We start from the raw sequence: 26,168 nt of genomic DNA, 5'->3' as shown, positions 1-26,168 counted from the left end.
TTAATGCCAGTTACTGTCTATCTGCATGTTTGTTTTTGTCAGAAATAATTGCATGTACTTATGGCCAAAAGTCTGTCTGCTGCCAAGCTTTAGTCTGCATGTGCCTGTCTATGTACTGTATATGCATGAATTCAGTCTGAGCGTGTGTGTGTGTGTGTGTGTGTGTGTGTGTGTGTGTGTGTGTGTGTGTGTGTGTGTGTGTGTGTGTGCGTTTGTGTGGGTCAGCAGTGTCAGGTTTAGACAGTGTTTGTCTGTGGGGATTGTAGGTTTAACAGCGTTAAGCCGACACAAAGTCCTCTACTCTGCAGAAAACTGTTTTCCCTGCTGGAAAACTCCCGTCATCAGACTGACTGTCCAGACCTGATAGGAAGCTCCACAACCTTGGAGAGAACTCTGAAACAGCCAGAAGAGAAACGTTAGCTACTTTCAGCGCATAATTACACTGAGTATTTTTTGTGTCCGAAGTAATGTTCATGATTTAGCAACTCCTCCGGTTTTTTTTCCGCCATCTCTACATTCGTTGTTTATCTGATTGAACGTCCCTGCTTTGGTAATTTATGATGTATTTTTTTTCCCGCACTCAGCGTGGGACAGAACCGACGCCAGAATGAATGAAGAACAGAGGACGGGTGAAGCGGGAAAGTTTGAAGCAGCAGTTCTCAGCTTGGGGGTCAGGACCACCCACAGGGCCGCGAGATGTTTTATGGAATCTGACAATAATATGCAAATGTATGTAAAACATTTTTATCTGGGTGATGAATTCAATTTGCCTGTAAAACAATGAATAAGCACTGCCTCTGGGCTTCCTCCCATAATTTACCTGACGATGAAAAAAAATCATGGTGTGGCGTCAAACCTGTTCTGTGGGTCGAGAACAAAATTAACTGAAATTGCTTTAAAAAAAAAAAAAAATCATATGTCGGGGGGGGGGGGCACAAACAAAATGTAAGTGCACAATGTAATTTCATGGAACATTTCCATTGTATCAGCCTCATTGCTATGATAGGTGGTTACATCTGTGTGTAATGCTGAGATAATAAACAATGAGTGTGCGCTCATGTGTGCGTTTTCTGTCTGCTGCCGTAAAAAGGTGTTTGTATCTTTGCACCGTGAACTCCATCAAATCCACCCAGTCATAGTGTTTGCATAGATGAACCTGGTCGTGCTGGTCGTTTAACATTTAAATGGGTTGCCACAATGATGGATCAACAGGAGGACACGCTATTAAACAGACAGCTCAGTGTCTGTCGGCGTGTGTGAAGGAGAATGGGTGTTGTTTTATTCAACTGAGCCAGAGAAACGTGTGTGGGAGCAAGATGGAAAGACACATTATGTTAAAATGAGCGAGGGCATTCAACTAAAACTGACGGAAAAAATGTCCTTAACTCACCCCTAAAGGGTGAGGCGGAGAGAGAAAGAGAGAACGATTTAAAAAAAAAAAAGAAGATAAAATGAGGGAGGAGATGAGAAGAATGATGATCATGATCTTACTAATCGTTTGTGTGAGTATAAATAGTATTATTTGTGTGTAAGGACACCTGCTTTCAGCAACACGGTCTTTTAATGAGAGTCACTCGCAGGTGCCCCTCAACCCAGCCATGCAGAGAAACTGGGTTTGTGTGGAAAGCCCCATGCTGTGGAAATGACTGCCCAAGGATCCATTTTACAAGGCCAAACAGAAGCCGCTGTGCTACTGTATGGCAGTAGGTGTGATAACACACACACACACACACACACACACACACACACACACACACACACACACACACACACACACACACACACACACACACACACACAAATGGCTGAGGTAAGTACTCCCAGGGACGAAACCTGACATAATGGTCTCTGCTTTTGATTTATGAAAATAACTGCCCCATCACCGACTACTCACGATGGGACCCCGTTGTCCAATCCCTACACCCTCCTCTCCCACTGCCCCCTCATGGCCAGTATAAAGGCTGTAGCGGGAAACCAACCGGCCACGAGCTGGAGCTTGTACAAGTCTACAGAGCAAGTAAGAGGACGAGACAAAAACTAAAATAAGAGGGAGAGAGGTGCCGAACACAGTGGCTGTCAGGGCTCACATTAATGTCAATGGGGGAAACAATACAGTGTGGGGGACCAGTGTCTGTATCGGAGGATACAAAGAGTAAAACAGGCGGGAGCTGTATGGAGAGATACAGATACAGTACTGTATAATCGGACTTGTTTGTATCTACGGTCTCTTGAAGTTCAGCACTAACGCTGTGAGTGGACAACCTTTCCTGGAGCCGCATACTAGAGGTCCACGCGTGCGGGGCAAAGCCGGTCTGCAAGTCCGGTGAAATCCACAGCAGATGTTGGCGGCGCAGGCTTCGCCGTCCAAGGCTAAAAGTGGTCACGGGCGGTCGCCATATAATAAGGGGTCATGGAGCGCGCTGGGCAGCCTTCTGTTCATGTGCCGAAGCTCCCCACATGAACATCGCATTGTGTCTTGCCAACAGTTTGCAAATCATGGCTGTTTGTCTTCTACACGGTGGGACATTAAAGGGGAATGTTTTACAGAGAATGTCCGTCTGGACCGAGATATTCTTTGATGAAATTTGATTGGAACTGGTGTGTGTGTGTGTGTGTGTGTGTGTGTGTGTGTGTGTGTGTGTGTGTGTGTGTGTGTGTGTGTGTGTGTGTGTGTGTGTGTGTGTGGGCCACCAATCACCCCACAGTCCTGGCTCCACACATTAACGTTTCAACTGTTGAAGAGCTAGAGTCAAAATCTATGTTTTATCTATATTCACAGAGCAATGGCAACTGTTATCTGACTGTTTTGTTTAGGTCAGCCAGTATAACTCTGTCTTCTAGCTCTTACACTTAGTTTTTTGGACAAATTAAACACAAGATGTTAATTAGTGAGTTTCAAAGCTGTTGTAGACAGACTTTGTCACCTTTAGCTTGCTGTCCCCCTCCCCCCCCCCCATCCATTCTTTGTGCTAAGCTACATTAGACAGCTGATGGCGGGAGCTTCTTATTTAGCTCAAAGACATGAGAATGGTGTCAATCTTCTCATCTATTAGTAAAAAAGTAAAACACCTATTTCCCAAAATGTCAAGCTCTAATTTAAGACTGATTATAGGAGATTGCCAATTATCCATTTTTATGTTATTCTCAACAAAACTGTTGCTTATCCTCTCCGAGTAAACGCAACGTCTCGCTATGACAATACCGATGCTGTTCCCCGGTGGCTTGAACACACAACTGACACGTGTGACACAACTCTCGGTGTGTGTGTGTGTGTGTGTGTGTGTGTGTGTGTGTGTGAGACACCCCTGTACCGAGGCCTTAAACACACAGCAGCGACTTTAGATGATAGGCTGATGAGATAGCTGATAAACCTTCAATAAACAGCAGAGCAATGCGAGATGAGACAGAGAGCCGGAGAGAGGGAGGCGGAGAGAAGAGAGACATGATACCCTTCTTGAGCTGCTCTCCGCTGGGATGATGGCAGCTCCTGCAGAGACACCAAGCTGCCAAGGAGTGTGTGTGTGTGTGTGTGTGTGTGTGTGTGTGTGTGTGTGTGTGTGTGTGTGTGTGTGTGTGTGTGTGTGTGTGTGTGTGCACAGATCTCTGAGGGTGTAACAGATGGGGGATCTACTGTAGTGATTCTGTGAGGTCACATTGGTGACGTTATCAGTGAGATGTAACACACACACACACACACTGAAATAGGCAACAGACTGCAAAGAAGTGCACGGATGCACACACTCCTACACACACACACACACACACACACACACACACACAGCGGCTGCAGCGGTGATGGATGAGGGATAATCAGAATGAAGAAACTGTTCAATAAAGTTGTTTTGTTTTGAATGTGCTCTGTCACCAGCTGCCAACTGTTCACTGATTTAATATGGCAGTGTGTGTGTGTGTGTGTGTGTGTGTGTGTGTGTGTGTGTGTGTGTGTGTGTGTGTGTGTGTGAGGAGCATCTGGCACTAAGGAGAATGTTTCCTGTTGTGGAAAAAAGAAAAGAAGAAGTCTTGCATCTCATCATGAACCGGACGGCAAAAGCAGAGCTACACAAACAGCTTGATGGAGTCACACACCTTTCATTCAAGCCTCTGTGCTAGCAGCTAGAGTGTGTTAGTGACTGGTTTGTGTTCCTATCGTCATCCATTGCATTTTATCTTTCATGCTGTTTAAGGCAAGGTAGATGGTGATGAATGTAATGACACAAATCCCACTTGGCTCCAGTTGTGTTTCGTGTGTATTCCTGTGTTTTGCGTATCCATGAATCAATCCTAACGTAACGCCTCCCACCGCGACTAGAAGAAGTAAAGGTTGCGTTCACATGCATCTGTTAAAGGGGCAGAGTTCCTCTGTACTCTGTCTACCATGCGATAAGTCTTATGTGGAAATTGTGAGACTCCTGTGCACATGCACTGAGAATGAGTGAAGTAGGAGACAGCTTGTGTCCAGCAGTTAAAACTTTTGAAACAAAAAGCATTTGCATATTTATAGATTCTGGATTTTTCAGAGAGGGAGAAGGAGTGAGTGTGCCTCCAAGCAATTGGCGAAAGCTGAGCCAGCTGCTCAGAGATAACAATGTTAGCAGCACTAACAGTGCCAATAATGGTAACAGTGCTGACAGATGTAGCAGTGCTGACAGAGTTAACAGTGCTGACAGATGTAACAGTGGTGACAGAGTTAACAGTGCTGACAGATGTAGCAGTGCTGACAGAGTTAACAGTGCTGACAGAGGCAACAGTGCTGACAGATGTAACAGTGCTGACAGATGTAACAGTGCTGACAGAGTTAACAGTGCTGACAGATGTAGCAGTGCTGACAGATGTAACAGTGCTGACAGAGTTAACAGTGCTGACAGATGTAGCAGTGCTGACAGATGTAACAGTGCTGGCAGAGGCAACAGTGCTGACAGAGTTAACAGTGCTGACAGAGGCAACAGTGCTGACAGAGGCAACAGTGCTGACAGAGTTAACAGTGCTGACAGAGGCAACAGTGCTGGCAGAGGCAACAGTGCTGACAGAGGCAACAGTGCTACCTGGTGCTTCCGCACTGACGGCATCAGACGAGGCAGGAGGGAGCCAGTTGAGCCTGTTCACATGCACTAACATGCATTAACATTCACTAAAAGGCACGAGTGGCTGGCCTGGTTATATAAACAAAAGAGCGGAGAAACTCCAATTTCAACTCACATAGAGCCACATTACTCCACTATATCTTTACATAACAAATAGTTGTTTGCTGCTATAATTATGCCCTGATTGTCGTATCGACAACCTTTAAACAGGAGAAGTACACAAGTCAGAAATGTTATTTTTTATGGCGTTCTCCAAAAGAAGCCTTTAATGAACAGACTCTTATATGTTCATTCTTCACACGGGCAGTTCAAATTAGTATGTCTCATATGTTCAGAGACCATGGCGATTATTAAGAGCACAGCAATGTGAAGCGCCAAAGCACAACTCTTTTTAGCAAACGTACCCAGTCAAATCCAAAATGAAGCCCAACATGATCAGAATCCTAACGCATGAATTCACTGTCCAACAATGATGTTAACAGAGAGGAGAATAGAGCTGAAACCAGTGGTTTAATAACCACAGATAAAGTCCCTGCACACACATTTCTCTTTTTAGAAGATAAGAAAAATATGATATCATGGTTTTCTTGGTTGACATCACTTCACCCTGAATGAACTGAATTCAAAGCTGCAGGGCAATTCAGTGAAATTATGTTTTCTATAATTAAGTACTTTATTTTAAGATGCACATTTTTCAAAAGCTTTCCGTTATGTAATTTATTCTTAAATGCATCCCTTATTTTACTTGAAATGACAGAAGAACATATATTTATTATTACAGTATATATTATTTAAAATTCATCCAGTTAAATGTGAAAACTGATGATGAACGAATGATGATATTATTCAATCAAACTTTATTTATTTGATTTGATGATCAGTTGTTGACTGCATACAGATGTTGATACTACTGCTAGGCTACTTCAATATATATGGGACTAACTCATCGCCCAAGTTAGACATCATTGTGATGTTCTGGACCTTCGCATGAGGAAATTATCTCTAACTGGACCTCGATGTTTTTAAATTGAATACCCCTGCTTTACACATTCCTTGTATGTGGATTCTTTATTATTGGTGAAAACATACACAATATATGATCTGTCTTTAATAACTTGCTTATTTCACTAAATGTTGGTGTTGTGATACTGACCAGAATAAAGGGACAGCAAAGTCTAGAATAAGAGAAGGAGAGAATGTGAGGAAGAGGGGAGAAAGAGAGGTGTGAAATGTCTGGAAGCAGAAAAGAGCATCTTTGTTTCAAACATTAGTTTCAAGGCACTAGCCAACTCAGCAGGCGTATGCTTGTTCGTGTGTGAAGAAAATAATAAAAAACGGTCTTTTTTATGTTGCATGTGCGAGTGATTGTGTTTATGTGTGCACAAAATGTCTTTACAGAGAGCCAACACAGCAGGTGGATGTACAGTGTACTTGTTATATTGGGGAATTTGTATGAATATGATTGTATGTCAAAGACAGGCTTTGTGACTTTGAGTAAGAGTGTGTGTGTGTGTGTGTGTGTGTGTGTGTGTGTGTGTGTGTGTGTGTGTGTGTGTGTGTGTGTGTGTTTGTATATAGAGGTGGTGTAATGTCTTTGTTCTACAGCGAGCACAGACATTAGCAGACAACACCAGATGGTGGGCTAAAATGAGACAACGGAAGAGGGGGAGGAGAAGATAGACAAGATCCTTCCATCATTTCATCATCATCCTTCTTCAGTTTCCTCTCTGTGAACACCAACAGGCTGGCATAAACCTTAACATCAAATCATAAATATATATATACACACATATCAGAAGTTGAAGCCATATCACCGTTTAAAATCAACTGGAACTCGGTATAAAAGTCAGAGCTGTGCATAATGTTTTGTATGAAATGTTGAACTATAAAAAATAATCTTGATAGTCATTCACATCTGCATCATTAATCATCATAAACATCAGAATATGAACAACCAGAACCATCAGAGCTTTGACACTTTAATGTGAGCTCCGTAGAGAATGACATGGTACAACATCCTCGTCTTAAAATGAGCAGATAAGGATTTTTGATTTCAGAATCCGGACCTGTCTGCACATCCTCCCGGCCACGTCCTCGGCAGCAGCGAGAGGTGTCCGACAAAATCGTGTGAAAGTTTGTGAGAATGCTGTTCATGTGAAACAGAAAACTGGATGCCATGCGAGATAGCAAGTGTGATAATACTACCGGGCGTATGCTTGATTTGAGGCGTGAAAACACTATCCTCTCTTCTTTATTTGCATGTTAACCAAAAAAACTACAACAAGCCAATCAACATCCAGCACAAAGCAAGCACTGAGAGCATCTCCACCAACAGAAGTGACAGCTCATGTGCTTTACGATACTCTATTATAGTAATAGACACATTCAAGATTCATTTAAAAACTAGAGACCATCTCACGATTGGATCAAACCAGCTGCGACGCCAAACCGGGCCGACTTCCTGCCCTCCTGCTTCCGGTACCATTCCTTGGACCACACCTACTTCAGACTCCGCCTTCATTGTGATCTAGAAAATGACCAGCTAGTAATTAAAAGTGAAAGCTTACATAGAGGATTCATTTGACGGCACATGACAACACCGTTGGGGTCTTCTCAACAGTCACACCAATTCTTATCCTCTCCAATTATTCGGTTCTTTGCTTTGATACGATAGTTGAAGAAATGTAACCGAGGAACTCTCACCATTAAGACAGACTACCAGTGTGCTGACTATTTCATTTCCTGTTGTCATCTCCACTCTAGCGTTGAACACCGGAGCCCCTCAGGGCTTTGTGCTCAGCCCACTCCTGTACACGCTGTACACGCTGTACACCCACGACTGCAACCCCTGACATGAAGAGAACTCTGTGGTGAAGTTTGTGGATTACACCACCATCATCAGCCAGATCACACAAAAGGATGGGACTTCGAGATCTTGCAGAGTGGTGCTCAGAGAACAACCTCACTGCTCAACGTCGGTAAAACCGAGGAGCTGATTGTTGATTTTAGGAAAGAGGGGGCAAAGACCGTCTCCATCAACTGAGCTGAAATTAAGCAAGTGAATGGTCTTCACTGCCTTTTCAATGAAAACTCAAGAATGCAAATTCTTGTTCACTTGTACAGAAGAGCTACAGGAAACATCCTGACTGGAAACATTACAAACTGGCATTGCATGTGCACGGGCCAGTACAAGAAGGCTCTACAGTGGGAGATTAAAACCACCCAGTACATCACCGGGACCCATCTATCAAGCATCAGTGATATTGGTGAGGTGAGGTGCCTGAGAAGAGCCCAAAGGATCTCAAGAGACGATACGCACAACAGCCTGTTCACCCTGCCGGCGTCCTTCAAGCGGTACAGAAGTAGCCGCTGCTGTACCACCAGACCACAGAGCAGCTTCTTTTCACAGACTGTGGAAAGCCTGATCCTCCTCATCCTCCTCATCCTCCACACTCCAACATGAAACATGTTTTTGTTTGTCTCTCATGTAGCATAAAGGGAGTGCAAAGTCACAGTTGATTCCTTGTTGAATTTCCTGTTTTCAGGCCCAAATCTTCCTCAGTCTTCATATCATCGTTCTCAACAACCATCCACACACACACACATATACACACACACACACACACACACTAACATATCATCTACTTAGAATACAAGCTGAGCTAAGCGTGCTCATGAGAAACTGCAGCTTACTCATGTCATTTATCAGTTCTCACACTAAACTGTAATGAAGAGTAAATCCCTCCATTTTTCATACTCATTCTTCACTTCACGGTGAAAGGGGCGGAGCCTCATCAGTCTGCCTTTCGACCAACACAATTTGCTTTATCATTCATTTAAATTGATCAACAACAGCAGAAATGCTAATGAGCACAGTTAAAGAGTGTATTTAATATAATATTCTTAACACGTCCTGACCAGCAGCATCACTGCTGTGGTCAATGCAGTGAGGAAAGCAAAAACAGATCAATGTGACACACTGCTGAGGACATATGGATATTACGACTAAACACAATACATTGATGATCGCATGCAATAAGTCAATTAAATACAGATCAGCTCAACATGGCAGACTCTGTGAGGAGGACCCACTCCCTATGTAGATATGAAGGGCTCCTTCTAAACTAACAAAAACAACAATTCAGGTTTCAGGTGATTATACACTCATGAAAACAGAGTTAAAATTATTCTATATGATTTCTGCAAATAGATCTCCCATAATGCTGCACACTGGCCCTTTAATCTGACATCATAACATTAAGTTTGCAATAAGCCTGTCTCTACATTGTGGCCTAAGTTCTGTATTTCTTATTTAAATGTTTCTATATTTGTGTGTGTGTGTGTGTGTGTGTGTGTGTGTGTGTGTGTTACACTTAGAGAACCTGAATCTCTTGATTAACTCAAAATACTCAAAACTTTCTTTTTTTTCTTGTCCATGACAAAAGACAGTAATGTTATTGACAATAGAAAATACATTTCGGTGCGCACACACACACACACACACACACACACACACACACACACACACACAATTGCAGGCACACATGCATAAACACCAGCAGTGTCCTTGAATCGTTGGTTGGTTTAAGCAGCCCTTAAAAATAGACAGAGACAATGCTTTACCATTGGGAGACATGTTGGCGTAGTTCTCTATGCAGAAGGACAATACTTTTATTTCCCTGTGGTGAACTGAATGAGCGTGTTTATGAATAATACCGGACCAAAGGGGAGTCTGTTTCCTGACTGCGTGTGTGATATTCTGGTCTTGTACCTGTGTGGTGGAGTTGCACGGAAACCGCCCCAAAGTTAAACATTGAATAGTTGGCTGACGATTAAACCCACTAAAATCCTGTGTGACCTAAAGAAGGCATCAGGGTAAAATAAATATGATGAATGATTTGTTTATCACGTTCAGTTCGATGAAAACTGTGCGGTTCCTTTGTGCTGGTTAACCTGTCAATCAAACTTCGGTGTGGACGAAACAACCTGACCAAGACGGTTAAGAAGAGTCTCATACGCCGTTTGTGGTCTGAAAGGAAACACAACCACAACAACAACAACAACACAACAACAGCCAGCTGACTGTGAGCTGTTCAGGTGGTGATCTTATAATAAGTGATCTGTATCTGCCATATAGGCTATTTGCAGAATCCTTCATGAAACACAGTAACATGTATGTGCAGCAGCTCCTAACTGCAGGATTCTCCAATGATTATTCAGGCAAAAGTGTTTTTTTTCGCAGTTTACAGCAACAATCCATACGAGACTAAAAATAACCCCTCCCTACGAAGGCAGTCTCCAAGCATAGTTTGCTATGAAACAGTACAGAAGTAGAAGAATCAGGAGCACTGCTGTGGTGGAGAGCCTTTGAGTGAACACATGTACCAGTGAGACGACCGCAGGTATTCAGCAGCACTTGGCCAGCGCACAAAGAAGAGTTCAAACATGCGTACATGGAGCCACTCTGGACAAGATACAACCCTCACCAGTGCTTCTATATGTTAACACACGCACACACGCCAACACAGGCTTCCTTTTCCAGTCTGCAGAGACAGAACTTCCTATGGGGCTCAGGGTCGCATGCGTGTGTGTGTGTGTGTGTGTGTGTGTGTGTGTGTGTGTGTGTGTGTGTGTGTGTGTGTGTGTGTGTGTAACTTCCTGGCAGCCATTGAGGAAACATCGGTCGATAAGAGCGGAAAGAGACACAAAGGGGAAAGAGAGCAACATGAAAAGAATTAAATACATTGAGAGGTGGGAAAAATTAAAACAACCAAAGACATGAGTGACGGGATGAGAGCAGACGAAACCAAATGAAAAATGGTTATTCTGCTTGTGCAGGCGTGGCTAAACACAGCAAAGTGACGCCTCACAGTTGTAGGGAAAAGTGAAAGTCAGCTCTGAATCAGCTGTGATGTATGTACTGTATGTACAGTGAGAATATGATAGAAAAGGACCTGAGAGCAGTGGTTCCCAAACTCAGTGGCACCCCTTCTAACGATGTGTTTCTGTTTTTGTCACCCAACTCCCAATAAAACGTGAATATACACGTTGTACACGCATAAAGCATATCCTGTATGTACACGGATGCTGACCACTGAGCTCCCTAACAAGGAAGCACATTCTGTTACTAAATAAATTGGCAACCACAAGCTTTAATGTCAGCAGCTTTGAAATAACCCAACATAAAATGTATGTAATGTACAGTTAATGTCGCAGATTTTTTTCAGTGTGGTTAAATGTTATTAAAACTCCACAATAAATGTATAGTGATGTGATAAATCTTGCACCCCAGGGAGCTGTGGAACCACTGCCTGAGAGAATAACGTCTTTAAGGAAAGGGGGATAAAGAGCTTAATTAGCACCTATGCATGCATAGTAGTTGATCATGCAGAGTCGGATTGAAAGTAAAAGCATGGAAAAATAGAACGAAGAAGAATAAAATAAGTGTTTATTAATCAAAACAGTGATGAAATTCAGCAGAAACAATGTGCCAAGGAAAAGCTGGCAGAAAACATTACCAAAATCAACATAAAGCTTCACAATGGGCTCATTTGATTCAATAAGAAAGGAGAAATACAGAACTCTGTATATATGACTGCTTTGTAAGAGAGACCATCTCATTCAGATTATTCAGAAAACACATGTGGGTTTAATGTCTTAAACAAGAAGCCTTCCTATAGGCTGCTGGGCTGAGCATCTTCCAGGCAAGCCTGTTGATTGGACCAAAAAAAATGGCAAAATTAGAAGGAGCTGAAAAGAGAGCGGAAATTTGAACGAGTGAAAAAAACTGGTGACGTAGTCGAGTCCTGTCTGTCACGCCGCCTTGTCAGGAAAATGAAAAAAGAAAGGAGACCTGCAAATCGAGCTGAATATGCTGTAATGGATACAGCGTTGTGATTGGTTCTTACCATCTCTCGGGGCAGGAACATGTCTTCCTGCCGTAGGACCACCAGACACACGCTCTCTCCCTGCCGCGTGCTGCGCAGCATACACACCAGCTCCTCCTGGCCCACACCTGTGATATCCACGCCGTTCACCTACAGAGACGCCACCATTAGCAGCGGAACCACCATGTTTCCTTGCCTCCACTAAACACCAACCTCCTTAGTTCTAACATTCTCTTCAACGCAATCACATCTTTGGTAGAAGAACAACACAAGCACATGTCGTTATTTTTAAATGACTGCATGAATGTTACAACAGTCGGCTGCTCCGTACCTCAAGTATGCGGTCTCCAGACTGCAGGCGTCCATCTTTGACAGCGGCTCCTCGTGCCAGAATGTTTTTGACGAGAATAGGACCGGGGCCGTGGACTGAAGAATCTCTGGTTACTACGGTAAAGCCAAGACCTTCTGAGCCTAGACACACACACACACACACACACACACACACACACACACACACACACACACACACACACAAAGACATGTGAGAAAAAACAGAGAGGTGAGGTACAATATGCAAGCAGAAGTAACACTCCTAGGCCTGTATCGACACACAAATATCCACAGCGGTTTACTACCGGCCTCTATATTTGTCTTTCACAGGCTTTGAGAGTAAAAAAAAAAATCTCCTATCCATCCTCCCACACACACACATCCTAAAGTACACCTGAAAACTTCAACACAGTGTTGTTGACTCAGCTCCTGACTACATATTGTAAGTGTGATAACTTAAAGCCTTTGGAGGTGTGTGTGTGTGTGTGTGTGTGTGTGTGTGTGTGTGTGTGTGTGTGTCACTTTAAACCCTTTAAGCTATTGCTGGTGCTGGAGTATCTGCAGGTGTGAAGGTTTTAAAATGGGTTCAGGTGTGGGGCAGAGAGGGGGGAAAGAAATTGAGACAGAGCCGAGGAGAAGGTGAGAAGAGGAATGAGTGTAACACAGCGGAAACAGGGAGCGAATGTTCCGGAAAGAGACGTGATGAAGATTAAAATAGTAATCAGTGAAAAACACGTGCACGCACGCGCACACACACACACACACACACACACACACACACACGCACACACTAAAATGAGTGTGAAAAGCACACGCAAACATGCATTCATGTACAAAAAAAAAAGCCCACACACGGACAGAGAGACTAGTTGTGTGTTTTATAGACCTCATTTAGTCCGGTCTCTTTAGCAGAGCCAAGTCAGCAGTTTGGTCCAGTATGAATTCATATCAGCAGAAATGAACAGATCAATAAAGACTTAATAGACCCTGAAGAGAGGGAATCAGGAAGATGGAGAGAGGAAGGGTGAGAGGAGAGAGAGTCGGCCAGAGAACAGAGAAAGGAAGCTTCATAGAAAAAAAAAAAAAGTACAATGCTGGACGAACAGCAGGAGAAATAAAGTGGGCTCATAATATACTTTCAGAAAATGGCAGGAAATATAGAAGGATAATGATGTTCTTTCAGAAAGCTTCTGAGGGACTGTGTGAGAAGATTGAAAGAAATATATAGAGATAACACGGACAGATGTGACTAGAAACTGTGTGTTAGTTCTACCTGAAGCTCTAAAACAGAGATCTTACACACAGTCCTGACATCATGGCGGGGCCTTTTAGACACCTTAGGGCAATCCAAGTAACGACAAAATAGTATATACTACTAGTATACGAGTAGCCACACACAAATACTCAATATCCATCCCTATGTGTAGCCAAGTGTTGCTCACCTTTCTTGAGATCGATCCTCAGCCTTCGTCCTCCTCTCTTATTGGTCACCAGGCTGGAGAGGGCGGGACTTTTCTTGGAGAGGGGGCTGTCACTCCTCCCCTTGGGTGTCTAGGTGGAGAATGTGGAGCATTAAAAGGACACTTTAGAGCACTAAAACATATTAAAAAGTACGGCACAAGAGCAGATCAACACTAACATTTGAAATGACCCGTTTGCACAGTGTGTTTACATTCTACTGGCATCGTTTCTAAAACTTCTGTGAGCTGTTGATTTGGGTTCTTCTTTTCATAATTCATGTTGACATAAATTGTTGTCTTTTACGTCATTTGTTTGTAGGTATTATAAAGACATTAAAGACAAAAACGGACTGTATAAAAAGTGAAAATGACGGCTCGTATAATGTCATCAGCTGTGCCAAACCTGGACACCATGTATGAATCAATAATGTGGCGCCCTGCCAGAAGTTTATGAAACCTTGCTCCAACGTCGTCATTCCACATTCACAGATGGACAGATTTGTTTTCTAATAAAATAAAGTGATAATCATCTGTTGCTAAGTAACTGTTTCCACTGCGGCAGCTGTTTTTCCAAATGTCAGCCATGTCACCATGGTGATACTGACGGCCCAATTTGCATGTGTTTGAATCGGAACGACTCGATAACTCTGAGAAAAGAGACGACTGAAAATTGAAAATAGTGTGGCTGTACAGTAGGTACAGTAGGTACAGTAGGTACAGAATGTGCAGAATGTGCAAAGCCTGAGAGTAACTCATGGAACATGATTCCACCCAAGAACTTAAAATCACGACGTTTGATAAATTCAAATAACTTTAGGTTTAAGTTCATAAAAACCTCCAGGTTGTTGGAAGGAGGAAGGCTGGGGAAGACAAGAGCATCCAGGGTTGCAAATGTATGCCGAGCGACTCACATTAACGGCAGCTTCCGTAGAGGCGGCTACCTCGGCCAATCGCGTAGCTGGATTCTCAGGGGGCTTGAACGCCGGCTTGGCTTTGACGGGTGGAGGCGGCTCTTTGGTCTTGGCGACTTGAGGGCTGCTGTCGGGACCGGCGCTGCTGCCAAAAAGCTGACCAATCAGACTCTTCTCATAGCGCTCTCGTTTGACGGAGGGAACTACCTCCAAGCGGACAACTGGGGAGCGCATTGCCTGACGGAACACTTCCTGGGCTCTGAGAGGGGAAGAGGAAGAGAGAGAGGAAACGGTATTAAAGAAAGAAGTGGCAGGAGTTTTGGATAAAGTTTGTGTATATGTGTAGTGTATATGACACGCATTTACCATTAAAACAATAATGCAATAAATAACAATTACATACAATGTGTAGTTATCAATCTCTAACAAGCAAGGTAATTATCAAAGGATATATAATCCACTTAAGGAAAAAATTATAATTGAATATTCATGGTATGAATCCAGTTAATTGCTTATTATTATAAATGAGGTGTCGATTTTTCAAAAATTGTAATTCACCATAACATATCTTGGGCTCATATATCTTTATTAAACTGATTGTGTTTGATCATCAATAACAAGACCGATGAGGATCACCGAAACTAACAACTGTTTTCACCGGAAACTACTTTTAAAATGAAGCCAATTGATTATCTAGTCTCTTAAATGTCAGAAATAATGAAACATGTTAAATTTTACAATGATATGAAACACAGAAGAGCAGCAAATCCTGGTGTTTGATAGGCTAACATCCAGCCGTCAGTTATCATCTAACCAAAGCACGTCTGGTGATAACATGTCGAGTTTGGATGTGAAACTATTTATGCCTCGTGAAGCCAGACAGAGTTAAGAAAAACCTGTAATAAAGAAAAAAACATAAAATCAAATCAAATTAGCTTTATTAAATAAATAAAACACGGATGTAAACTTGGGATATATGGTCATTTGTTGACTGCAGTTCATTATTCTATCAATCTGTTTCTATCTATGTCAGTGGTTTCCTCTGGTGGGTCACTGGTTCTGTTAGATAAACTGAAGGCAGGACTTAACAGGAGATGCAACACAGAACAATGACACCTGTGCAGCAGGCCATTATAATCTCATAATCTACAAGAGAGATCATTTTGCAGAGAATTAGTTCATATCAGATTATGCTAAGTAAATTAGGGGGACCGTTGTGTCAGAGGCGATCGGCACACGCCATCATTCACCTCAGATAACCAACGGAGAAAATCCAGTTTATTTCAATTCTATTGGATTACGCTCCTATTATTTCCCCCCTCGATTATTATTAGATGCATAACGACCATTAAGTTTCTGTAACTAGAGACTACAGTATGCTTAGGAAGCCGTGTCGGAAGAATATACTTGTTGAAACTTTGAACACATTATTCAAGCACTAATACTACTTTAAAATGTTGTATTAATATAACAGGAAGACTTGTGGGGATAAATCTGGTGAGGAAATGACATTGTGGGGAAATAATGTCCCTACAATCAGTCAATCGATGCATCGTAACAGGAAATACATTTTTTTGTATATAAAGTATATTTATTGTACATTAACGACCGATTGAATTTGCCTTGTATATATTATGCATTATAAATAATGTCATTCAGCACTGTTTAGATTGAGGCTTCCAGTTGAATGTACCTACTTACACGTCTCTTGTCTCTTGGGTGTTTAAGAGGGGCAGATAACTGAAGCTCACTTGTACTTTAATGCACCAAACTCCATGGGGAGACAAAGAATTTTAGAAACTCTACGGCAAATGATTCATGTGATTCATGCAGAGGTAAATATTAAAGTACAACAAAATGCACCCTTTACACCTGCCAGTGATCAGAGTACTGACCCATTGATCTCATTCCGTATGTAAATCCATTACAAATGATTCTGTGAATAATAACCCACCTCAGAATGGTTCCAAAGTGTGTGTGTGTGTGTAGGGATGGGTGGTCATCTCTTCTTCAGTCTACTCACACAGGATTTACATTGTGAAACCATTTAACACACTAGGCTGTCTAATCAAGTGCTGGTGATGCGCCACACCTTGCTGAATGACACTTTGTAGGGATGTTCATTGTAATAAGACCACAATACAGTACAATGAGACTGGATGTGAGCGCCGTGTGTGTTGCTGTGTATATAGGGACCATTGTGCGCAGATATTATCGTCATTGTTCCTGATTGGACAGTGTGTGCAGGCCCATTTGTGTAAAAGAGATATTCTAATCAAGCAGGCTACCTCAACACAGCCGCCAAGCTGGGACAATGGAGGTGTGTGTGTGTGTGTGTGTGTGTGTGTGTGTGTGTGTGTTTGTGTGTGTGTGTGTGTGTGTGGACAGGGCACTCATAGGGATCAGTGGACCTTCAGTGGCCTACTTACACATATTTCCCTGGACCAAGCTCCACATCTCAATACACCTGCCATGACAAGACAATACTGGCAGGGGTGTGTGTGTGTGTGTGTGTGTGTGTGTGTGTGTGTGTGTGTGTGTGTGTGTGTGTGTGTGTAAGATCACGCTCAAAAACTGTGTGTGTTAAGAGAAGGCCTGGCTGCATCACATACAAAAATGAAGCACTAGTTGCTTCATTCATATTGAAATGTATCTTCATTTGTTCACATGCATATGGATATGTGTTTTAAATTGAGTGTGTACAGGCCAAAGACGATGAGAGATGTGTGTGTGTGTGTGTGTGTGTGTGTGTGTGTTAGAGACTAACCCTTTCTTTGAACAATAGGTGCAAACCCCTCCGGTGATAATCCATTTACCTACACTACAGCATAAAAACCCTCTCATATAATCTTATTAGCACGCTGAATGCTGGACAAGGACTACTGTGTGGACGGTATAGACATTGTAATGTGCTGTAATCATTATAACATCCGCATCAGGCCTTCTAATCTGTGTGGCAGATCGTTTTTACAGGTGTGTCTTTTGTCATTTTAATGCTCTATAATCACGTTACATCCACAAATACTCTCATGTTAATGTGCTTCAGGGGTACAGTAAGCAAACCACTTTGAAACATCTGGTCTCCAATGAATCTTGAACAAATCTTTCCTCGGAAGAATGACGTGAACACACACACACACACACACACACACACACACACACACACACATATACACACAGATGAATTTGGAAGCGAGGCTCTCCAAACATCTGCCAAGTGTCTTTTCTGTTGTTCTCTGTGATGGCAGTGCAACAGCGATATAAACCCTCTGACAATGGAAAGGGAAACAAGGCAAAGACGGGCCAGAACACACTTCAAAAGGTTTTACACATGAAATGCATCGACTCGTATACACACTGAGGGCTCCGTGTCTTTTTCCTTGAGAAAATGTTATGTAAGGGACATGTCTTTTTATTCAATGCTTTGTTTACTTGTATTCAAATGAAAAAGAACACATTTACATTTTAACAGCTCAACTGGTTCACCGACAGCAAAAAAGCGGCGTCTGAGTCCTGCAGCGGGTCCAGTACCGTTGTGTAATAGTTCAAATAGGCTTTAAAATTCCTGTGAGCAGGTCAAAATGAAGACATTTTTTTTTCTCTGTAGAAATCAGAAAATGAAAATGATTGGGCATCATTTTAATTCATTATCAAGCCATCCCCGACACCGAAATGGAGCGCACTCAGCACCGCCGGTTAAAAGAGACTTTTCAGAATCTGGATTTGTGATTCTAGAACAAAAGACCCAACTCAACCACGGGGAAAAAATGTAAGCACTCAATAGGGAGTGACCTTATAGAGGCCTGTCAATTAATCAGTTGTCCCATTCGACTTTATTGAATTTGGGTGGAGACAGACAAAAACCCTCGAGACAAATATGTCCAAATGAGGGAAAATAAAACTAAAATTTGCTAAATGTCTAAGCACAACTGAAGTTCTCTTGTGTTTTTTCATTCTGTTGTGTTTGTTTTCAACTTGGGTGAAACCTAAAATCATTGATTGAACATGTACTGAAATGATGTGAACATTACATTAATGTTGTATTGTAATGAACTGTATATTGTAATCATATAAGAATGTATTTGTATTTATATTATTCAGAAAATTCCAGCAGTATGTTGTTGTAGAAATATTAGACACATTTGTTTTGTGCTCTCACACTCTTGGGACGTGTGTTTGCAGCTATAAGACTCACCTCAGACCCAACACACACACACACACGCACACGCACACACGCACACGCACACACACACACACACACACACAGCGCTGCACTCACTGGCTGAATGTCTTGTCCATGAGGTCGGTGCCGTTGATCATCACGATGCACTCTTCCTCTTGGAACAAGCCCTCCTTTCGTGAGCGACTCTCCTCCTCCACGCCGCGGACGTACAGGCCGAGAGACCTGACAGGAGAGCGAGCAATGAGAGGAAGGGAGGTTGAGGTATGTTCACTACCACAGCTTTTTCATTTTAAACCTTGCACACGCACACTTTGTTAGAGTGACTTTCAGCGCGTGTCCCTTATGTGTCTGATGGGGGAGTCCACAGGGAGCGTCCATATGGTGCATTTAGACACGGCTATGTCAGACACACACACACACACACACACACACACACACACACACACACACACACACACACACACACGCTAACTGTCTGCTCATGTCTCGCTGTGGATCAGTGTAACAACATGACAGACAAGCACACGCATAATGAAAACATAAAGGCGTGCAGACATGTGGATTAACACGTGATAAAGGGACAGATTCACATTGACAGGCAGTCAGTGAGATGTCAGCATAGACCAGCTCTGTCCTTAACATCAACCTCTGCCTCACCGAAAGGCATCTCTACAAAGCCGAGGCGTTGACACCGACACTCGGAAGACCTCTGCTGCAAGAGGATGAAACTAGGTTAAGAGGTGAACGGGATGATGGTAAATGGCGGAACGAGATGGAGGAGGTGTTCGGGGGAAAAGGGCAGGAAAGAGGGGGGGGGGGGTTTAAGGGGGAGATTGGCAGGGTCAGGTGAGTCATGAGAACAGCCATAAAAGCTCATCCTGCTTTCCTTTAGGAAATCCCCATCCACTGTCTCACTGTCACACACCCAAAGAAAAGCCCTGCATAGCGGTGCAATTTTTCTTCTTTTTTTCCCACTGTGTGTGTGTGTGTGTGTGTGTGTGTGTGTGTGTGTGTGTGTGTGTGTGTGTGTGTGTGTGTGTGTGTGTGGCATGTGTGTACACTGTAGCCTCTGGATTGAGAATTCCTCACAAATGCAGAACATGATTATTACGAGAATAACTCTGGGACGCGCCGTAGCTGGTAAACAGACAATACTTCCTGAGGTTAAAGGGATGAATTAGAGCTTATATAGATGGGTATCTCTTTTTGTGTGTATGAACTGTGTGTGTGTGTGTGCGTGTGTGTGTGTGTTTGTCTGCGTGCACACAACCTACCGTCCACTGAGTGATGAGCTGTAAGGAATCACATGAATTCCCAGGGGACTGTCCTCTCCCAGGATCTCCACTGTTCTAGTCAGGCTACTCGCACACACACATACACACACACACACACACACACACACACACACACACACACACACACACACACACACACACACACACACACCATGAAAATCAAATCAGTGGGAGAAAAACAACAGATGTAATATTAGCATATTAAAATACAGCACAGGTAAAAGTTGTGTCACAGTGAAATAAAGAGAAGCTTTGTCTTCTGTTCTCTACGTAATGATTACTCAGCCAGGGTCCAATCTGTGACACACATTAACTGTAAAACACACAGCGCCAACGTGAGAACGTCTGATCGCTCCTTTCTCATACACACATATGTACGAACCATGAAACATGATGTGGAGACAGTGAAGGTGAGGCCTCAAACACAAACACATGCAGACACCAGAATAAAAAGGAGCGTCTCCGGAGGAACAGTTTGAAAAGTGACATCCAAGAGTGACACATCACTTTCCATGGATGTGTTCATTGCGCTAAAAATACTTTCGTTTTTTTTTTTTGTGTCAAGGACTTAAGCCGTGTCGGTGAACCCGGCCGTTAAGAGGAAGGGATGCCGACACTCTAGTCAAAGTCAACACAACTGCAGATGGCTCTGTGTGTGTGTGTGTGTGTGTGTGTGTGTGTGTGTGTGTGTGTGTGTGTGTGTGTGTGTGTGTGTGTGTTCATGTTTGCCAAAACTGTTTGTGAGCCATTCATCTCTATGGGCTTCTTCCTCTCTTTCAATCTCTCAACGTCTGTGTCTCGTTCGGATTATTCAAGTGCGTCTGCTTTACATTCTGTCTGTGTTTTAATGTGTGTGCGTGCAGAAGTCTTTGTTTGTTTGATTAGTTTATCTATCAGAGCACAGCCATTAATCCTCCCCTGACCTTCTCCATGCTCCCTGTGTGGCTTTCTCTCTCACTGAGTTTGTCTGAACTTAGTTTTGTACTCTGTAGTTCTACCCTTCGCTCTCTCTCTCTCTCTCTCTCTCTCTCTCTCTCTCTCTCTCTCTCTCTCTCTCTCTCTCTCTCTCTCTCTCTCTCTCTCTCCCCCCCAGCATCCATCCATCCCTAAACCCCATGAACTGATAGCAGTACAGTTGCTGATGAACTCCAGGGAGGGTGGTTGATGATGGTGGGTGGTAACAGGGGAGAGATGCAAAGTGCAAAAAGAAAAAAAAAAAGTTCTCCCTCTCTCTCTTTGTCTCTCTCTTTCACTCTCTCTCTCTCTTCCCCTCACACATTTGAGTTAATCCAGACAAAAGGAAACGAGGGACTGCAAGAGAGCGGAAGGCCGGGACAGAGGGAGGAAAGATGGATGAGGAAGAGTGACAGGCAAGGATGGAGGGAGAAGAAAAAAAGGGAGGTTATTAGTAGACAAAAGAATGGTGGCAGTGAATAAGTAAAAAAAAAGATGAAGTTGAAGGAAGAGCTGCAAGACTAATGTGTTGTTCTAATTCCATACTGCATATTCATTATCAACAGGTTTTGAGTTTACAGAATGCTCACACTGGAAATGTGAAAAATATCGCTTTGTTTAACTTGCAGTTTGACTAACGTGCAATAGTGGAAGTATTGCATAATTTCCTGTTAGAATGAACAGGAAATATGTTGATTGCTTTTATACTGTATAGATGTGTATGGAGCACACTGTACGTAAAACAGTGAGGAAAACAAGAGGGAAGAGAAGGTAAGAAGGGAGGGAGGTCTGGAAGCAAGATATAGAGAAACGAAGGGAGGATGAGGCACTGAATTAATGAGACAAGGCTAATGAATAGCATTAATATGAGAGGAAAAATAACATCTTCCCCTCCCTCTATCCTTTCCTGTTGTGGTGCCTCTGATCTCTAACACTCCCACAAGAACACACACACACACACACACACACACACACACACACACACACACACACACACACACACACACACACAGAGAGACAAGCACTTGAGATCCATTTGCGTTTCCTTTTTTATTTTTTGTTTGAGGTGTATGACAGGCTGCAAAAAAAAGAAATGAAGTAGGGGTGAGAGAGAGACAAAATGGGTGAGACTTGAGAAAAAAAGAGAGAGGGAGAGAGCAAGAGACAGAGAGAAAGAGAGCCAAACACAGAGAGAGAGAGAGAGAGAGAGAGAGATGAAGAGAGCAGGTGCTCTCTTTATCCACCTGCCACTTCACTGATCCTCGCTATGAAAGAGCAGCAATAACACAAAAAAAGGAGGATGTGCATTACCAAACCACTCTCTTCCTCTCACTGCATTTCACCCTCTCAACCTCCTTCTTATTTGTCATCTCCCTTTCTCTCTCTCTCTCGCCTTTTCTCTCTAAGCTGGTCTTCAAAGTGCGTAGTGCCAAAGATGTGGGGAGTAAAGGGAATGCAAAACAGTGAAAAGTGTCCAACACGGCTAAGGGTTACTATCGGCAAAGACAGAAATAAAAGACATTTTAAACAACTTTAAGTTAGTAGTTGATGAATGAATGAGGACACAGTAATTAACTAATACTAATCATAGTATGTCTACTATATTAATCGGCGTTTGTAAAAGAAAAGCGAGAGTATAAAGAGTATCTTGTGCTCTGGTGATGAATCATAGTGTCGTATTAAATCCTCCATCACGTCCCGTCGGTCTGGTTGCATCCAGTGAAACCTCTTTACCTTCTCACCTCCTGGCTTCTGAAGCACCTCCCACACGGAGCCTTATTTCACGAAGAAAGATCGCACGATAGCGACGCTATTTCAATAAACCAATTTACAGTAAATCTGTTTCCCTGTATAAAAAGCACACTTTGATTCACAGGTAATGAGTTTTCCAGTGACCGCGCTGTGTGGTTAAAATTACGATGAGCCATTACTGTTTTTATAGGTGTAGCATCACACACACACACACACACACACAGGAGCACGCACACACACACACACACACACACACATATTCAGTCATTCAACGTATGTTTGGCTGTTCCAATATTTATGGCTGCATTCCTCCTCTCATTTTGGACTTTTTTGCAATTTCAAGGATCGTTTCCCAGCGACTACAAAAACCATTACATCACTTTTACATTACTCACAGCTGAGACGGTTTGTGCGCGAGAATGCATGAACATGAGATGATATGTGCAAAAAAGTTCTTCAGAAAAAGAATCAAATGTGTGCGTCTTAAGTAATGACCTTTATATCCACTGCATTGAACCGTCTAGTACCGCATGACTCCATAACACTAAAATACTTTGATTGACACTATATTCTCTGATTGACTTCTATTCAGACATTAAGTTATTCTGGTGACAGGTAGTGTCACGCTAACTCAATGTCAGAATATTAGCGTGACATAACTCAACAGAAAGATGAGAAAAAATATTGTGTTGCCCACCCACGCCTTATATGGAAATCGCCTGTATGTAGTGATGAATATGAGGTTATACGAGCATGTGTGTGTGTGTGTGTGTGTGTGTGTGTGTGTGTGTGTGTGTGTGTGTGTGTGTGTGTGTGAGCTAATCTCTGTGCTCTGCGGTTGCAGCTTGTTGCTATGGAGAAAGGCTAAAACAGGCTGAGGTCAGACATTATTCTCTCTCACATGTCTCTCTCTCCAGGTTAACTACATATTATTTTCTTGTAGTATTTACGAGTTAACTGTGGATTAAATGCCCGAACTGACCTGTTTAAAAATAAAGAGCAGCCCACTTCCCATTAAGGGAGGTCAATGTTGTCAGACAGAGCGATGACGTAACGGCCATTTCCTCAGATTTACAGCGGACCCGTTCACCGCCTGGGGGTTTGTATCAGTCGTGCTGTTGCAAAGGTTGACCGTGGTTTGGTTGTGTGGACACGACGTCGGGTTTGTATGTTTATTAGAGGACAACGCTTTTGGTTTTCGGTCCGAGAGAGAGAGACACCTTTGAGTAACGAGAAGTAAATGAGAAAAATTTAAATTACATTTAGTTATTTTCACTGTAGGCAGGGCCACTAATGGAAAATCTGTGTGTCGGGACTTTTTATAATATTTATTCTGTGACATGGTTGAACATCACAACAGCGTCCAGCAGTGGAACGAACACACTTCCTCACTCATTGTGGTGATTGTGGTGAAAACGTTGGATGTGTCGACTTCCACACTTTGCGTGTGTCAAAGAAAAAATAACAACAGAAGGAAAAATTGAATTCCCAAGGGGATTAATAAAGTTGTCATAATTTGGTTTAGAAAAATTCGCCTCAGTTTTATTGCATTATTCCCAGGCAAAGACTGAATGAAAATGATTACTTTTTTTATGAAATATAAGATCAGGCTACGATATTAAGCTGAAGAAAAACATTACACAGCAACGGCAACTTATTCATTGAAAGGGTGTGTCAAGATTTTAGGCCGAAAATATGAGGGTTCTGAACAGTCACGTACGTGTGTGTGTGTGTGTGTGTGTGTGTGTGTGTGTGTGTGTGTGTGTGTGTGTGTGGGGTGGGGTGGGGGGGGGTGGGGGGTTACATGTAAGCCAAGACTACGCCAACATGAAAAAGTAATATTGATGGTTGGTTCTACACATCATACATCTTAATCTAAGTAAAGCCTTCTTCATAAACAGATTCATAGGGGCCTATATTGTTCTCTGTGTTTATTACATGTATGGTAACTATCTCTCCTCCCTCTGCGAGACTGTGTGAGCCTGCACCCACCATAACACACACACACACACACACACACACACACACACACACACACACACACACACACACACACACACACACACACACACACACACACACACACACACACACACACACACACACAGACACTTACAAGGCCCAAAGGAGACAGAGGGCATCCTGCAGCCGTACAGCTTCATTAAGCAGCCCTCATTAGTGTATGCATGTGTGTTCTGTGTTCAGTCGCGTCTGCCTTTAAAAAACAGTTGCAAGTGTGTTTGTAGCAGTTTATTTTTGAGGCCATGTGTGTATGGGAGGCAGTCTACACAAGTCTGTGTGCTTTGTGTGAATGTGTGTGCGTGTGTGTGTGTGTGTGTGTGTGTGTGTGTGTGTGTGTGTGTGTGTGTGTGTGTGTGTGTGTGTGTGTGACCCTGACCCTGTTTTTGCGGTCTTTTGTAGTGGGCTAATGATGGGGCTTCTGTACACTAACTATATCTGCAAAAGGCCTTGATCTGGATGAGGATACAGTTTTAATGAAGGGAAAGTAGGACACAAACACACAACACACGAACGTCAGTAAACATGAATGTAGACAAGCATGCACGCGCAAACGCCATCCTCACAATTACGTCACAGCAGCAGGTGGACTGCAGAGGAGTTACAAACACACTGACCTGCCGTTGAAGGTGTTTTTACCTTGGGGTCGGTCGACCCCGGCCTGCCTCTCCACAGCGGGACCGGCTGCCTGCAGAGAAAACACACAGAACGTCTTCCTGTTAGTCAGTGAGAGACGAGAAAAAAGAGCACAACAAGCTCCAGCAGCACATTGGATCCGTCCGAAAGGGGAAGACTGCATGGCTGGACAAAAGACAAATGGGAGATAAAGGGAACTGTGAGAGACATGCTGGATGGATTAACCCTCTCAAATAAACACAAAGCTGTAAATGAGTGACATTAAAGAACCCGTGTTTTGATTTTGGCTTGTAACGCACCGCACCCAACATGAAAGTCTTTGCGATTTGAAAGACAGGGGAACGCATAAAGGGAATGAATGAATTGATGAGTGAAGTGATGACTGAGGGAGCTGCTAAATTGACGGATGGATGATGTACAAATAGCAATTAATATGTGAAGGCAAGAAGACAGTGTTGCCAAGCAGTGATAAATAACAATGTCACTTGGCATGGCAACCGCGAAAAAGAGAGAGAGAGAGAGAGAGAGAGAGAGAGAGAGAGAGAGAGAGAGAGGTGTGAGAAAGAAGAGTGTAAATGTGAGCCAAGGGAGCTGTAATAATTACTTAATACACTGACATAGGGCTTGCATGACGTGTGTGTGTGTGTGTGTGTGTGTGTG

The 26,168-nt window shown here is 43.0% G+C and overlaps 1 protein-coding gene across 1 annotated transcript in view; it reads right to left on the bottom strand.

Annotated features, from left to right (window-relative positions):
* Positions 1-26,168, bottom strand: part of LOC137866038 (partitioning defective 3 homolog B-like) — a 181,638-nt gene that overhangs the window by 106,744 nt on the left and 48,726 nt on the right. The window contains exons 5-11 of the mRNA XM_068701680.1: positions 25,490-25,560; positions 20,127-20,210; positions 18,949-19,074; positions 14,670-14,928; positions 13,741-13,849; positions 12,300-12,439; positions 11,990-12,118 (exon numbers count right to left, since the gene is read on the bottom strand). Of these exons, the coding sequence (XP_068557781.1) occupies positions 11,990-12,118; positions 12,300-12,439; positions 13,741-13,849; positions 14,670-14,928; positions 18,949-19,074; positions 20,127-20,210; positions 25,490-25,560 (918 nt within the window). The remainder of the gene's footprint in view (positions 1-11,989; positions 12,119-12,299; positions 12,440-13,740; positions 13,850-14,669; positions 14,929-18,948; positions 19,075-20,126; positions 20,211-25,489; positions 25,561-26,168) is intronic.

The sequence above is a fragment of the Cebidichthys violaceus genome, unplaced genomic scaffold, assembly GCF_023349555.1.
Source record: "Cebidichthys violaceus isolate CVI_PGR_0920_01 unplaced genomic scaffold, fCebVio1.0.p SCAF_11, whole genome shotgun sequence".
In the NCBI taxonomy this organism is placed as follows: domain Eukaryota; kingdom Metazoa; phylum Chordata; class Actinopteri; order Perciformes; family Stichaeidae; genus Cebidichthys; species Cebidichthys violaceus.
The sequence above is the reverse complement of the archived record's forward strand: the minus strand, read 5'-3'. Positions and strand labels throughout refer to the sequence as shown.